Source organism: Nicotiana attenuata, chromosome 6 (assembly GCF_001879085.1).
Source record: "Nicotiana attenuata strain UT chromosome 6, NIATTr2, whole genome shotgun sequence".
NCBI classification, from domain to species: Eukaryota; Viridiplantae; Streptophyta; class Magnoliopsida; order Solanales; family Solanaceae; genus Nicotiana; species Nicotiana attenuata.
The window spans coordinates 28,374,751-28,386,323 of NC_031994.1; the positions used below are offsets into that span (position 1 = coordinate 28,374,751).

Sequence of the window (11,573 nt, forward strand, 5' to 3'; positions counted from 1 at the left end):
TTGAATGCCTTGTCGGTATTCACCCTTTTGTAGATGCTCNAATTGATTTAAAAATCTTTGAAAAATTAAGGAAAAATAATGAAACCTTGGGATATGCTTATATATGCATATACAGACCGTTTTGAAGGTATTTTGCATATTTAAAAATACAGGGGAAAATTGGTATCAACAGGTAGTATTTTCTTTAGGTTAATGTTGTTCTCGGATGTCACCGTAAGGCTATAAGGTGCAATCTATTCTAAGTTTAATTATGGAAGCTTAGGAAGTTAAACTTGTGTTGCATTTAGAAAGACACATGTATTTATTGTACATTACCAAGCCCATGTGTGGCCAAGTACGAAATAACATAATATGAGATGCTACCGAGCCCATGTGTGGCCGGGTACGAAGCGACGTGATATCAGATATTACCGATCCCATGTGTCATCTGCTACGAAATGGTATAACATATGAAATTACCGAGCCCATATGTGATCGGGTACATAATAATATAACATAAGAATTATCGATTCCATGTGTGGCCGGGTATGAGATAACAGGTTATATAGTGTTACTGAGACCTTCTGAGACCGAGTACGATAATATGCCCCAAAGACTGATTGAAAAACATTAATTAATTTAGAGCATATAACACCATAAGATATTGACTTATATGAGACCTACTTCTGTTTATGATTCATGCTCGCTGTAAGAAAAAGTATGCCCCCTGTGGTGTTTCTTCGGCGGTCCGGTTGATATTGGGTGTTCATAATTTTTACGTTATGTCTATGGTTTATATATTTTGTTATGGGCTTTACATACTTAGCACATCTTCTATAATGATGCTTTTCCTTTTGGGCGATGTGTTCATGCCCACAGGTGCTGATAGATCCGGTGAAGTTCCTCCCTAGTAGAGTGCATGTTTCAATGATCGGTTGTTGCACTCTACTCCTTCAGAGTAGTTGTACAGATGTTAATAGGTACTTTTACTTCCAGTTTTTGGGTATGGTGGGGCGCTGTCCCGACCAAGTCATATAATATTGCACTCTTACAGGCTTGTAGACTAAAGTCCGGTGTGTATGTACATATGGGTTATGGCCCTTTCTACAGCTGTTATAGGTTCTCCTATGTATAAATTAAAATGTTTAAAGTTTCTACTGTGACCAGTTATGTGGCTCACCTTAAGGTATTAACAATCATACTGGGAGGCCCGTTAGCCCAAATTTCATGATAAAAGAGGTAAGTATGGACGTCGGTTCGCACGAGCCTTTGACATTGTGTGCCGGTCGCACCTCTTTAGGTTGGGGTGTGATAGAAGAAGGATATGAAGAAGGAGGACGAGGAGGCCTAAATTTCTTTGTACTTTAGATACTAGTTAACCTTTTTTTTAAAAGTGAGTAGAAATCAAATGGGGGCGACAAAATAGTGTATATGGTGGAATTTTTATTAAACTTGAAAACAAAGTGTAAAGATAGTTTAACATTGCTCTTGAAATATTTTGCGGTTTGCATCCGGCAATATACTGAATTTGGGAGTGCAAATCTATACTATATTAAAAGTACGACGCCCTTTAGCAAAATATCGTGCATTTTTTTATCTTTTAAAAATAGGTCTCATATTGAACAAAATGTAATTCAATTATTCTTCCAATATATAAAATTTTATAATTTACTGAAAATTATTTATTAAATCTTTCCTTATCTCAAATACGTAGGAATTCTAATGTTAGGATTTTATGTCAAATAAAACTTCCTAATAGTAAGCCATAGAGATCAAACACATGACTTATTTTAATAATTTATATGAGATGAAATATATTGGTAAATTGTAGGATACGTGATTATTTACAGGATCTCAGATTATTATCCAATACTAGCATTTTAAAGATAAAATACCCCTAATTTATTATCCAAATAATTCAAGTAATGAATCGATTGATCAATATGATAATTAGTCGTGACACATGTATTCAAGTAATTATTTGTTTAATATTATCCATTTAAAAGTTACTTCATTCACCAGCTTATGTTATTTATCCTTGATTGTGAGTGCAATTTTATTTTTAATGTTCTTCTTCAAAGGTATTTTTTATATATAACTTGAGAAATTAACTAATTAGCAAAAGAATGCAATTCAGGTTTTTTAATAACTTAGAGAAATTAACTAATTCACTTACATATTTATTTTATAACATAAACATAATATAATACTTATGGGATCTGATGCAATTGCAGAATTGAGCTTTGAGAAGAAGCTGAGCTGCCAGAGTTAGTTAGTACTGGTAGAAGTTAGTTACAGTTTGTTATAAGAATTTAGTAGAAGTGAGTGGTAGTTAGCATTATAGATTCCTTCATTCATCTGAAGTATAAGTATCACAACAATTGTATTATACATATTCATTCAGATATAATAACATCTCTCTTCTCTCTATACTCTCTCCCTTGAGTTAGCTAAATATATCGGATCAACCCCTTGATTTAGCCTCATCTTCCTCGAGCTGCAACTCCTGGATTAGTTCTTTTCATCTTAATTCTTCCTTGTTGCATCAATTGGTATCAGAGCTGCTTGATTCTTGGCATCGACATGGATCGGGATAAAAATCAAGACAAACCTATAGACGGAATGGATGGTAAAATTTCAGAAATTCAAGAACAGTTGCAGAAATTAAAGGAGGTTATGACTAGCTTGACTAATCGAAATACACAAACTGATAAGGAGTTGTTTGAGATTAAGGAGGCCATTGGGTTCATTAAACAGAAGGTCAAGGAAACATAGCAATTAGGAATTGAATCACCATTTGACGGTGACTGTTCCACGGGCCAGAGTCGTCTGAATCGACCTCGAGACTTTCAAGCAGGCTCTACTCTAACTGGTAATTTCTTTAACCGATTTTCCAGATTAGATTTTCCTCGATTTTCTGGGTATAATTTGAGGTCTTGGTTGTATAAGGTGGATCAGGTTTTTTCTATGGAAGACATCTCTTTGGATGAGAGAGTGAATGTAGCTTCAATTCATTTTGATGGCGAAGCCATTGCTTGGCATAGATCTTATATGAGGTCACGGGATACAAGTGTTTCCCTACTTGGACTAAATACGTGTTAGCTTTGAATGAAAGATTTGGAGAAGATTTTGAAAACCCTATGGAGGCAATTAATAATTTAAGGAAAATTGGAGGTGTAAAGGAGTATCAAGCTAAGTTTGATAGACTTTTCACTGAGGTCAATATATCAAATCAGAATGCTATTAGTTATTTCTTGGGGGGTTTGAAACCAGAGTTGAATAAATCTGTTAAGATTCAGTCGCCAAGGATCTTGATGCAAGCCTACAGGATTGCTAGATTACTGGAGGGTGTTTTCGAAGCACAAGCTCAATCTTGGGGAGTTAAGCCTTCTTTCAAACACAGAACTCTAATTACCTACCCCTTCCTACTCTAAACATCATAATCACCAAAAACCTCCCATATAAAATCCTACATTTAAGAAACCTTTTGAACTAAGTTATGGTAAACCTAACAGATTGCCTGGTAGAAGGCAAATAGCTGCAGAAATGGATGAAAAAGGGCCAAAGGGTTGTGTTTCTTTTGTGATGAAAAATATGAACCAGGGCATATTTGCAAGGCAAGAAAACAGATATTCATGGTAGATGTGAATGATCAATGTGAAGTTACTGGTGAAGATGAATTGGAGCAAGGTTTAGAGATCAATATAGAATTGGATGAACTAATGACAATCTCTTTGCAGGCATTTACTGGAGTAACAGGTTATCAGACCATAAGGGTCACTTTTTATCATAAAAAGAGACCTTTACAAGTGTTGATTGATATAGGAAGCACCCATAATTTTATTGATGAAGAGCTGGCCGGGAAATTAGGGTGCAAGCCTAGTCCCATAGCTAAGCAATCCATAAGTGTAGCTGATGGAAAACGAGTGCAAACTGCATCAGTATGCAGGAACTTGCAATGGCTGCTACAAAGCACTACATTCTCTTCAGACTTTTTACTCCTGCCCTTGGGTAATGTTGATATAGTCTTGGGAGTAAAATGGCTGAGTACTCTTGGCAGAATCTTATTTGATTTCAAAAATAGAGCAATTGAATTTGTCTATCAAGGAAACAAACATGTGCTGAGAGGGGCTAGTAGCAAGTTGAAATCAACTAAAACCATCACTTTGAATAAAAAGCCTGTGGAAGATGCTTAGTTTTTAATGATTTCCTTAATCACAAATGCGGCAGAGGGTATTCATTATAATAGCATACAAGCTTCTCAAGGTAATGAGATATCTCCTGTTTTGTCAACCTTATTGGAGAAATATGCTAGCATTTTTTAAATTCCTACTGTATTGCCTCCCCATAGAGGTTCCTTCGATCACAGAATTCCTCTCATAGATAAAGCAATACCTGTTAGTAAGTGGCCTTATAGATATCCTAGAATAAAGAAGGATGTCATCGAGAAGTTTGTGCAGGAAATATTGGATCAGGGAGTGATACAACATAGTACCGGTCCTTATGCTTCTCATGTTGTTTTAGTGGGAAAAAAAGATGGTAGCTGGAGGCTTTGTGTTGATTACAGAGATCTAAATCAGCTGACTGTTAAGGATAAATTCCCTATACCAATTATTGAAGATTTATTAGATGAATTGGGGGGTGCTGTGGTTTTTTCTAAAATTGATCTTAGAGCTGGTTATCACCAATTAAGGATGGCTGTTGATGATGTTCATAAGACTGCTTTCAAAACTTATGAAGGATACTATGAATTCTTAGTTATGTCATTTGGCTTTACTAATGCTCCATCATCCTTCCAAAGTCTTATGAATCTGTCTTTAAAGCCCTTCTAAGGAAGTCAGTCTTGGTATTCTTCGATAACATATTAATTTATAGTAAAAATATATTTGATTATATTATGCATCTAAAGGCTGTGTTTGAGTTAGTGGTGCGACATCAGTTGTATGCTAAGCCATCCAAATGTGCTTTTGGGGTACATGAAGTGGAATACTTAAGGCATTTTATTAGTGCAAAAGAAGTGGCTACAGACCCTATAAAGATTTCAGCTGTTAAACAATGGCCTGTCCCCACTACTGTGAAACAGCTAAAAGGATTTTTAAGATTAGCAGGTTATTCCAAGAGATTCATCCAAGTTTTTGGTGCAATTTGTAAACCTCTAAACCAACTTCTCAGAAAAGACAACTTCAATTGGACAGATGAAGCTATAACAGCCTTTGAAAAACTGAAGAATGCCCTGGCGACTGCACCTGTTCTAGCCATGCTAGATTATACAAAGCCTTTCATTATTGAGACTGATGCAAGTGGAATAGGCATTGGTGTTGTCTTGATGCAGCAGGGGCATCCAATTGCCTATATTAGTAAGTCATTGGCTCCTAAACATCAATCTATGTGTGTTTATGATGGGAGCTATTAGCTCTCATCTTTGCTGTCACGAAGTGGTCACACTATCTTCTAGGAAGGCACTTTATTGTCAAAACTTACCAGAAGGCCTTGAAATACCTGCTGGAGCAAAACATACATACAGAGTTCCAAGTAGCTGGAATCTCTAAGCTCATGGCTTTTGACTTTTCTATTGAGTATAAGAAGGGAAATGAGAATAAGGCCGATGATGCTTTATCTAGAAATGAGGTAGCTAAACTTCTAGCTATTTCATTGTTGTCCCCTAATGATCCCTTATATGCTCAAATTAAAGAAACTTGGTCTTCAGATGCTGCATTACAGGAGCTAATTACAAAATTAGAAGTTCAACCTTTCAGATCTTATACATGGATTAATTTTTAGTTGAGGTGGAAAGGTAGATTGGTTGTAGGTGCAGACCATCAACTCAGGCAATCTATTATTAGGTTGTGGCACTCTACTCCCCAGGGAGGTCATTCAGGCATGGATGCAACAATCAAGAGGTTGAAGTCTCTATTTTCTGGAAAACTCTTTTCCAAGATACTAGAGAATTCATTAACAAATGTGACATTTGTCAAAGGCATAAGTATGATGTATCGGCTTATCCTGGACTGCTGCAACCTCTTCCAATCCCTGAAGGTGTTTGGGCTGATATTTCCCTTGATTTTATAGAAGGTCTTCCTAAGTCTAATGGCAAAGAGGTGATTCTTGTTGTCGTAGACAGGTTGAGCAAGTATGGCCATTTTATGAGTTTGCAGCATCTTTATACTGCTTAGTCAGTGGCCCAATGTTTCCTAGATAATGTTTACAAGCTTCGTGGCATGCCTGTTACAATGACAAGTGATAGGGACCCTGGCTTCCTCAGTTCATTTTGGCAAGAACTTTTTGCTCTATAGGGTGTCCAATTACAAAGATCCACTGCTTATCACCCTCACACTGGCAGTCAAACAGAGGTGTTGAATAGAACCTTGGAGACTTATCTTAGGTGTTTTTGCTCTGACATCTCTCGCGATTGGTCAGCTCATTTACCACTAGCTGAATGGTGGTATAACATTATATATCATAATGCAATCAAATGCACTCCCTATGAAGTTTTCTATGGTGATAAACCTCCAATACATCTTTCCTATTTGGTTGGAGAAGTTGTTACTGATATGGTTGATCTATCATTAGCTGCTAGAGAAGTTGTGATACAGCTGCTGAAATTCCATCTAGCCAGAGCTCAGCAGAGGATAAAGGACATGGCTAACAAGCATAGGTCTGATAAGAGCTTTATGGTAGGAGATTGGGTTTATCTTAACTTATAATCCTATAGAAAAATCTCAGTTGCTTCCAAGCCATTCAATAAGCTGGTAGCAAAGTATTTTGGTCATTATCCTATTACTGCCAAGGTTGGAGTTGTTGCTTATCGGTTACTATTACTTGTAGATGTTTTGATTCACCCAACATTCCATCTGTCTCAACTTAAGAAGTTCCATGAAGTTCCTACTACCATGTCTCATCCACCTGTGATACATTTATCCAGTCCTTACTGTCCTGAGCCTGAAGGCATCTTGAGCAGGAGGTTGGTCAACAAAGGAAACAAGGTTGTATGTCAAGTCTTGGTTAAATGGTCAGGGGTTGATGTTGCTCAAGCTACTTGGGAGTACCTCACTGACTTACAACATAGATTTCCTTCCTTTGCCCTTGAGGGCAAGGGTGTTCTTGATTAGGGGGTATTGATGCAATTGCAGAATTGAGCTTTGAGAAGAAGCTGAGCTGGCAGAGTTAGTTAGTACTGGTAGAAGTTAGTTACTGTTTGTTATAAGAATTTAGCGGAAGTGAGTGATAGTTAGCAGTATAGATTCCTTCATTCATCTGAAGTATAAGTATCACGACAATTGTATTGTACATATTCATTCAGATATAATAACATCTCTCTTCTCTCTATACTCTCTCCCTCGAGTTAGCTAAATATATCAGATCAGTCCCTTGATTTAGCCTCATCTTCCTTGAGCTGCAACTCCTGGATTAGTTCTTTTCGTCTTAATTCTTCCTTGTTGCATCACGATCTTTTGCAAAAAAATTACTTGTACTTGTTAAAACGAGACACACGCACATCACACATAATCTAAGACTAGTTCTTTTAAGAGAAATTTTCATAAAGCACTATCTTTTAGTAGTAATTAGCCATCTATAGATACCATTTGCTATATTATGAAATATAGATACCTTTTCTGTGGTTATAAGATGTATTTAAGCTATTGTATTCATGAATACAGTAGCAAAAATAGGTGTGAATCAGGGAAGTCCAGCTAATCAATTGTTGTATTCGAGTGTATTCGACTGTATTCATGGAGTGAAACATGGGATTACAGCTGGACAAATTATTATATTCGACTGTATTCACGGCGTGAAATAGGGGATTACAGTGTTTTTAAACGGAAAGTGAATCCACTAGCATAGTAGACTCCTAATATAACTCAATAAACTCAATTATAACACACAAATTTTGTATTTTTCAGTTATAAAAAAGATTCTCAACCGCAAAATACAATGAAATAGATAGAATACAGAGGGATACATTGAAATACAATGAGAAAAAAAAGACATTGAATACAATGAAATACATGGAATACAACGAGATACATTGAATTACAATAAAAAAAAGATAGTGAATACAATGAAATACATAGAAATACAGCGAGATACATTGAAATGATCTCAAAAAAAGGTAAAAAAGAATCGCTCAACCCCAAACTTCAGACTCCGACGACCCATTGGATTCCGACGATGATTCCATAAGCAATTTGAATGTATCTCGTTGTATTTGAAGATTCTGTACACTCTGTTTGACTTTGATAAGGACATCACTTGATTACTTGCTACCGTGATTTTTGTGGTAAGCAAATAATGAAATCTATGATTAAGAATTTTGGCGGCTGTGATCATCCAATTAAAACCAAACAATCTTTCAATCGGGTGAACTCTAACGTAGCTGAAACTACCACCACACACGAAGGTCCCAGAAGAATCCAAAACATAGAAAAAGTTGAAACCTATTATTCTTGTCTTGATTCAAGAATCCAACCAAAACCAAAGATGTAACCCACCAAAATTCTCAAAGGCCAATCACACCAAAGGCTTCAAATTTCTAAAACCACCAAATTGCAATAAAATCTTAGGGAACTTGCGGTGAATAGCAGGATAAGCCCCATATGCTGTGACTATCAAAATCAAAGCTTAAAGAAGAGAGATTTTAGGATCATAAACTTTAGACAAAGAGGTTTGTGAACTGGGTTTCTCTCAACTGGATGCGGGAGCCGGAGCAATTTCTGAAGTGGGCTTTGCACAAATCCGGTGGAAGGAGGAGGAGATCGGAAATTTTAATGGGAGGGGGAAGAGAATGGGATGTAACAAAGTAGAGAGAGAAAGAAAATAGTGTAACTGATTAGCGTATTTAGTGGCTTAGGGCTAGGAGATAACCAAAATTAAATATTTTGGTATAAACCTTAAAAGGTATCTATAGAATATAATTTTTTTAAATGGTATTTATTTAAAATAAATATGGTGTTAACCTTTGCTATAGGTTAATAACCGAAGTATTTTATGGTTAAAAGATATATAGGCCGTACAAGGGTATTCCTTTTTGAAGGAAAGTTTTGGCTTGTGGTTCCACATCGTGTTGACGGTGAGCAAGTTGTTCAAGTCATTAGACAACATCAGTTGGTGTAAACGTGTGCACTCATTTATCAACTTGGATTTATTAAAAGAAAGTAATTTGACTTGCAAGAAGATAAATTTTGTTAAAAGTCTGTGACTATTGAGTTACAATAACGTCTAACATGCATTTGATATTTATATCAAATTAAATAATTTAATTATTGTTTACCTCGAAAATACGAGTAACAGTTAAATTTGATTTATGATTTTATGATTTAATCCAATACCAATTAGCAATCAACAAATATAAAGTAGAAATGAAAGATAGAAGTGAATCAAACCAATGTTACTTAGCAGCAGTGACCTCGACACGGTGACCTCGAGGTGGCTTAGGGCAGTAAGAACAATTAAGTAGGAAAATTAAAGTAAGAACAGTTAAGCTAAAGGACAATTCCGATGAACAGTAGGCAAAAAGTAGAGAGTATATTCTTTGCTCAGTAAAAAGGATGGATCTTGCAAATGATTGGGGTCCCCTTTATATAATGGAGGAAACCTAAAAAAGGAATATTTTCATTTACAGTAGGGAATATTCTTGGTACAACAGTCTAACCGCCTAGTACAGAATTGTACAATCCTATTCCGTGATTTGCGCCATGACTTTGAGGACCTGGCAGGAATCTAGCTCGCTCTAGTATGAATCCACAATGGTACTATTTCGGAGTCGGGCATACTCGAACCTGGTGTTCCTCGCACTCCTATCTTCAGGCATTGTGCTTTGTTCTCGAGCTCGACTCTGGTCAACTGGTCTCGAATCTCGACCTCACTTGAACTCGGGTCCGTGACGGACCCTCGAGCCTATAAATCGGAGGCATTCGATTTTAACTGTATATAGATAGTCCCCGCGTTTTACAGAATAAGATGGTAAGAAACAATTTGATCCTCGATTTCCGGAGTCTTTAATGATGACACAGGAACCCGAAGTGACTGAGACGCCCCGTCGGTCCACTTCCCCAAAATATTGAATGCACGCCAGTATTGGTCGGCCACTAGCGCCACTGAACCGTCGTTGCCCTTCTATAAATATGAGGCTATTCCTTTGAGTAAAGAACTTTGCTATTCCTTTATATCTTTCTCTTCCTCCTCTCCTTCTCTCAATCGCCTGTTTCCACCGCCTCTTCAAGCGCCGGAAAATGCCAAGTTCTTGTAAAAAACACCACATTTTGATATAATCTGTACTCTTTAGCTTACAATCATGGCTAAAATGTCCAAAACGGTCTCCAAACAGGATAAGGCACCGTCTTCTTCTACATCCGGCCGGCTAAACCAGTGGTGCCGCTAACTCTTGAGGAGATCACCCCCGGCCCTTGTGTGATCAAGAAGGACTTTAGCATTGAAAATCTCCCCGACGTCCCAGGGTGATGCGAGCATGCCTCTCGATATCTTAGTTTGATATCGAAGAAGCATCTCGAAGATGTGAGGAAGGACTGCGGCTGGGGAGATGAGGTCGTGGTTCAGATCCCGACCCCCGGGGAAAGCATTACTACCCACGTGGAGGGGTTTTTAAGTGTTTACACTTACCCCTTCACACTGGGTCCCCTTGACCCGCTGGTGATTGACTTCTGCAAAACATACGAAGACACCCTCGGCCAGATTCACCCTTCTTTTTGGCGGATCGTGATCATGTTGCACTTCTTTTCCAAAAAGGCCGAAGGGTTAGAATTCACCCTCAGCCACCTGATTCGATTGTTTCGGCCCCAGCTATTTCGAGGGCTTATCAAATTGCAACGTCGAACAACGAAGGCTATCTTTGCCAGTATTGATGAGACCAAAGATCGAGGTTGGATGAGCCGGTTCGTCAGAGTAAGAACTTCGGATGTTATCCTAGGAGGCTAAATGTCGTTCCCAGAGAGGTGGAACTTTAATCGTAAGTGGAGTTGTTTTTCCCGGTATCTACTCATGTTCTACTTTCACATTTCATAATACCTTTACCCTTGTTTTGGCAGCCACTGCCCGGGCGCCCCTCGCAGTGCCGGACCTCGAGGATTGGGTCCAAAAGTTAGCAACCATTTCTTCCTACGATGAGCGCAAGTGGCGTGAATTATCGAAGGGCCGGTGGGAGGCCAAGAACCATGGTAAGTGCCTTTCCCAAGTTTCAAATATTTTTCATGTACTGGCGGCGTCAATTTACTCAAGTTTACTTATGCAGGCCTTGGAGATGCATCTGAGATGACGCTGGCTCCGTCCGGAGAAAAGACCAAGCCTTCGATTCCGAAATCGGAGAAGGACAATAAAAGAAAGAGGGTTTCGAAGCCCGAAGACCCTCAAGATAAGAAAACCACTGCTCGGAGGCAGCGGAAGAGGTTTGCTCAAGCGGGCGCATATTCGGCCCATTGTTCCCCGGATAACGAAGAAAATGATGATGAAGAGTCGGCGCTGGTGCCTCGAGCCAGAAAACCCATCGAGGCCGCCAAGCCCTCCGTCCCAGAGACCTCATCTTGTGGTGAAGGAACTCCAAAAAAATATGCAGGCAAGGCCCCCGTGTTCCTGGAGGTTGA

General features: G+C 38.2%; 2 protein-coding genes across 2 annotated transcripts; both read left to right on the forward strand.

The window, feature by feature from the left end:
• LOC109227728 (RNA-directed DNA polymerase homolog) lies at window positions 4,201-4,811 on the forward strand. The gene is made up of 2 exons (XM_019392925.1): window positions 4,201-4,262; window positions 4,331-4,811. The coding sequence occupies exons 1-2, from the start codon at window positions 4,201-4,203 to the stop codon at window positions 4,809-4,811; spliced, it is 543 nt and encodes a 180-aa protein (XP_019248470.1).
• On the forward strand, window positions 4,877-7,088 carry LOC109227729. The gene is made up of 6 exons (XM_019392926.1): window positions 4,877-5,336; window positions 5,435-5,607; window positions 5,761-5,879; window positions 5,957-6,077; window positions 6,273-6,634; window positions 6,692-7,088. Exons 1-6 carry the CDS (start codon window positions 4,877-4,879, stop codon window positions 7,086-7,088), a joined length of 1,632 nt encoding a protein of 543 aa, XP_019248471.1.